The sequence below is a fragment of the Mastomys coucha genome, unplaced genomic scaffold, assembly GCF_008632895.1.
Source record: "Mastomys coucha isolate ucsf_1 unplaced genomic scaffold, UCSF_Mcou_1 pScaffold9, whole genome shotgun sequence".
Lineage (NCBI taxonomy): Eukaryota > Metazoa > Chordata > Mammalia > Rodentia > Muridae > Mastomys > Mastomys coucha.
Window position 1 is genome coordinate 16,600,116 of NW_022196915.1, and position 3,664 is coordinate 16,603,779.

Here is a 3,664-nt window from a genome sequence, read left to right on the forward strand (position 1 = left end):
GGCCTCGAACTCAGAAATCTGCCTGCCTCTGCCTCCCAAGTGCTGGGATTAAAAGCATGTGCCACCATTGCCCGGCTCAAGCTGTCTTTCGTACATCTGCTGTTGAAAGCTAGTCCTGAAGAGAATAAAAACTTAATCTAGCAGTAGGCATAAGGGGGAAAACCCAGAAACAGGAAAGTACAAATGGCCCCAGCACTTTCTGGCACAGGGCAAATGAAGCCATTCTGGTTGTAATCAGCAGACGGTGCCCAGCTTGAACGAATTAGGTCTAAGTTCCCTATGTACATTCATTCCAGGGGCACATAAATACTTACTGAATCCCAAAGGACACCAGTGACACCCCAACAACCAGCATGTCCAGCAAATTGAAGTAGTTCCTGCAGAAAGCCCCTTTGTGCAAGAACGCTCCAAAGGTTGTCATCTGTAAACAGAATCACGTGGCGTTTACTCTCTCTCCTCCCCTCCAGGGTTCAAAACCAACTGAGCAAAAACCTGGGCTCTTCCCAAACTCTTGGCAGAAGTATGACTTCATTAATGGCTGCACACAAGGAAGACAGATGCACACCAGCAGGGCTAAGTGGCTGTGTAACTTCTCCAGCAAAGAGGGAAAGAGGCAGCCGACTGCAGTCAGAGACCAATTCAGAGTTTATTCAAACAAGAACAGAACTCTGGCATGTCCAAAAAGCCTGTGTTGGGAGGGACTGCTCATGACTATGCTTGTGAGAAGGCCTTCACTGCCTCACACCCAAGCTTACAGTGTGTAAACAGCTGGCTTGGCCACTCTAAGGCCACAGAGCACAAAGTGTTTTCTTTAAACCTTCTCAGTGGGAGCTAGAGGCCTGGGATCCAGCACTCCTGAGGACTTTCCTCCTTAACTCGGCTGCTCCAGCATTAATGGCTTTCCCATTCCCAGCTCTCCTGAGTCTGGTTACTCTATAAGCATTAGGTATAGCAAGGAGGCTGTTGGGTGTTGTTACAACCAAGCTAGTTGAAGTAGTTCCTGCAGAAAGCCCCTTTGTGCAAGAACGCTCCAAAGGTTGTCATCTGTAAACAGAATCACATGGCGTTTACTAAACACCTTGTTTAGCAGGAGCACACATAGTGGGTGCTCTAGTGAGGTTTCTACTGATGATAGGAAGAGTTCAATATGGAAGTTCTCTAATGGGAAAAATACAGTGTTAAATAACTCAGGATTTTATTTGCAAAAGTCCATGAGTGAGTAACAGTTCAAAAGGGCAGACAGTTAAGCAGGACCTCAATTAACCAGGCTAAGGACTCTATGGAATGCTCCCTAATTCAGCTTGAGGGAGAGGGGCAGCAAATGGCAAAACCAAGAACCTGGAACAGGGACTCTGAGCATCTTCTGCCGTTTTTTGTTTGTTTGTTTGTTTGTTTGTTTTGTTTTTTGTTTTAACCACAGGGCCATAAGCCTTGGCCACTGCTCTGTTCAGCCCGGGTGTAGAAGAAACTAAAACCAAACCCACTGGCACATTTAGGCAAGAAAAGCCAAATTTTTATAAGATTTGAACATATTTGGGGAAGGTGGTTTTGAACTCATTATCAACATCAATGACACAAAGGGGCCACTCCCTGTTCTCCTTAATTGAGGTTTTGTCAGTGGAAGCTTCGTGAGGAGCCAAGTCCCTAGTTTCCCAACATAAAGTACTTCTTTTAGATGCACACCCATAAACCTCAAAAATACTTTAAAGACAACTGTAGTAACTTCATTTCCCAGCTTCTTAGCATGAGGAGTTGACTATAACAACAGTATCAGAAGGCCTAACTTCTGCAGGCTCCTAGAACTCTGCTGTGTCTCCAGACCTCTGAGCATCTAGGAAGGAACTTCTCCCAGGGGGTGCTCACAGTCGGGACATAACGCGCACAGTGACACCACCTGGTAGGCCGTGTATGGGCAGTACATTCAGGTACACCTTGGGTCTGTGCAAATGTAAGCCCATCCCACTGAATGAGATACAGGACATCTCCACACAAGTAGACCCAGCTTATCTTGCAAGACCCATTGCAAGAGGGTAGTAAGTTACTATTCAAGGACACAAAACCACAGTGTAGTCCCAGGAGCAAGGAGACAGTGGCTCCTGTCACCTCATAGGTACTTTTCTTCTCACTCTGATGTCAGGAAGGGCAGAAGGACATTCACACAGAGTGCTATATCCATTATTAGTGAACCAATTTCACAGGATTTTTTTTTTAAGAACAAAATGCAATTCCAACTAGAAAGTGAAACCAACATAGCTCCTACATACACTCAAAGTTAAAGAAAAAAAGCAAAAACACGTTGGAATGGTCACAAGCAGAAAAAAAAAATCCTAGAGTTTAAAAAAGTTCAACTTGATCACAGAAGAAAAAAAAAAAAAGCTCAAAGCACTTCACACATCTCTCCTGTACTTCGAGCACGGGAGCGGCCACAGTCAGAGGGGCCGGCCGGCCTGTTACCTTTAAAATGATCTCAAAAGCAAAAGTACCCGTGAAGACGTAGTCCGCATAACCTAGTATCTGGAAGGGAAGCAAAGAGCGCAACCATTACCGCTGTGGCCACATATCGGGGGTCAAGGGGAAATGTGTTACCTTTAACAGGATTTCAACCGTAAAGATGGCTGTGAAGGCATAGTCAAAGTAGCCCAGTATCTGCAAGGCACAACACGTGGCAGTCAGCAAAGGACACACAGACAAGCTGTGGCAGGTCCTTGCCCAAGAGCAGAACCCCCAACTTGTGTCCCTTCTCCCAGGCAGGACAACCCGCTGCTGCTCCCATGGGAGGGTTGAGACTCTCAGAAGGACCATCTCCCCCATCAAACTCGTCTCTGTGACCGCCTAGGAATGCTGGGGAGCCTTGCTTCCTGTACCCACTTAGGCCGACTGTCTTCCAGGCTCCTATCGTGGCCCTCAGGGGCTTCTTTCTGAAAGTCCTGTGTTGATAACCTTCCCTCTGCATGGGCTACCAGTGGGTTGTAGACCCTGATAGATGAGACTCACACACATTTGGTAGTTTTGAACTTGAATGAAAGGTGGTGCCATCTAGCTGTATTTGGTGAAGAAATATGATTAGCGATGTTAGTGATGGAGCTGAGGGTGCCAGCTGAGCACAAGGCCCCGGGGAGCTATTCCTAGTACCATAAGGCTACCATTTTTTTTTTAATTTTAAAAAACATAAGTAAGAATGCTAATGGCATCAGATAAAGTCAGAAAGTTCCACGTGTTTCTGTGGACCCCGGACAATGTAATCGTCAAGTAACCTCCTGAACCCACCCACGTATGCTGGGATGGCTCAGTCTGTGAATATGGCTTGTATTTAGCATTTTCCTCCTGCCACACTCTGTCAACTCTACTCTCTCTCAAGGCTAACCCCAGCCTTTCTGGGTCCATGCAAAGACTATGCTGATGTATTATTCCAAGTTTTAGTATAGGCTGCACTATCAGCATTCTTGAAAATGTCACCTATTACCTATAAAATCTTCTGAGCTCCTCCTCCTGATGCAAGGTTCTTGATTTTTTCAGAGCCATGAAGACTCAGAACCAGGGCAAATGGGCCAGGAACAAGGACTCTGAATACTGCAACAAGCTTACTCATGGTGTGCTGATGGCCACATGACTCTCAACCAGAAAGACAGCAGCCAAGATTGCCAGCACACAGCTTTATTGCCCT

At 46.2% G+C, this 3,664-nt stretch overlaps 1 protein-coding gene across 13 annotated transcripts in view; it reads right to left on the reverse strand.

Moving 5' to 3' along the window:
• Positions 1-3,664, reverse strand: part of Cacna1d (calcium voltage-gated channel subunit alpha1 D) — a 445,956-nt gene that overhangs the window by 65,245 nt on the left and 377,047 nt on the right. For all 13 annotated transcript variants that reach the window (XR_004116080.1, XM_031361254.1, XM_031361255.1 and 10 more), the window contains 2 exons: positions 2,587-2,646; positions 315-421 (listed from right to left, as the gene is read on the reverse strand). Coding sequence is in view for 12 of the 13 variants with exons in the window: in XM_031361254.1 (XP_031217114.1) it covers positions 315-421; positions 2,587-2,646 (167 nt within the window). In the remaining variant the exon portion in view is untranslated. The remainder of the gene's footprint in view (positions 1-314; positions 422-2,586; positions 2,647-3,664) is intronic.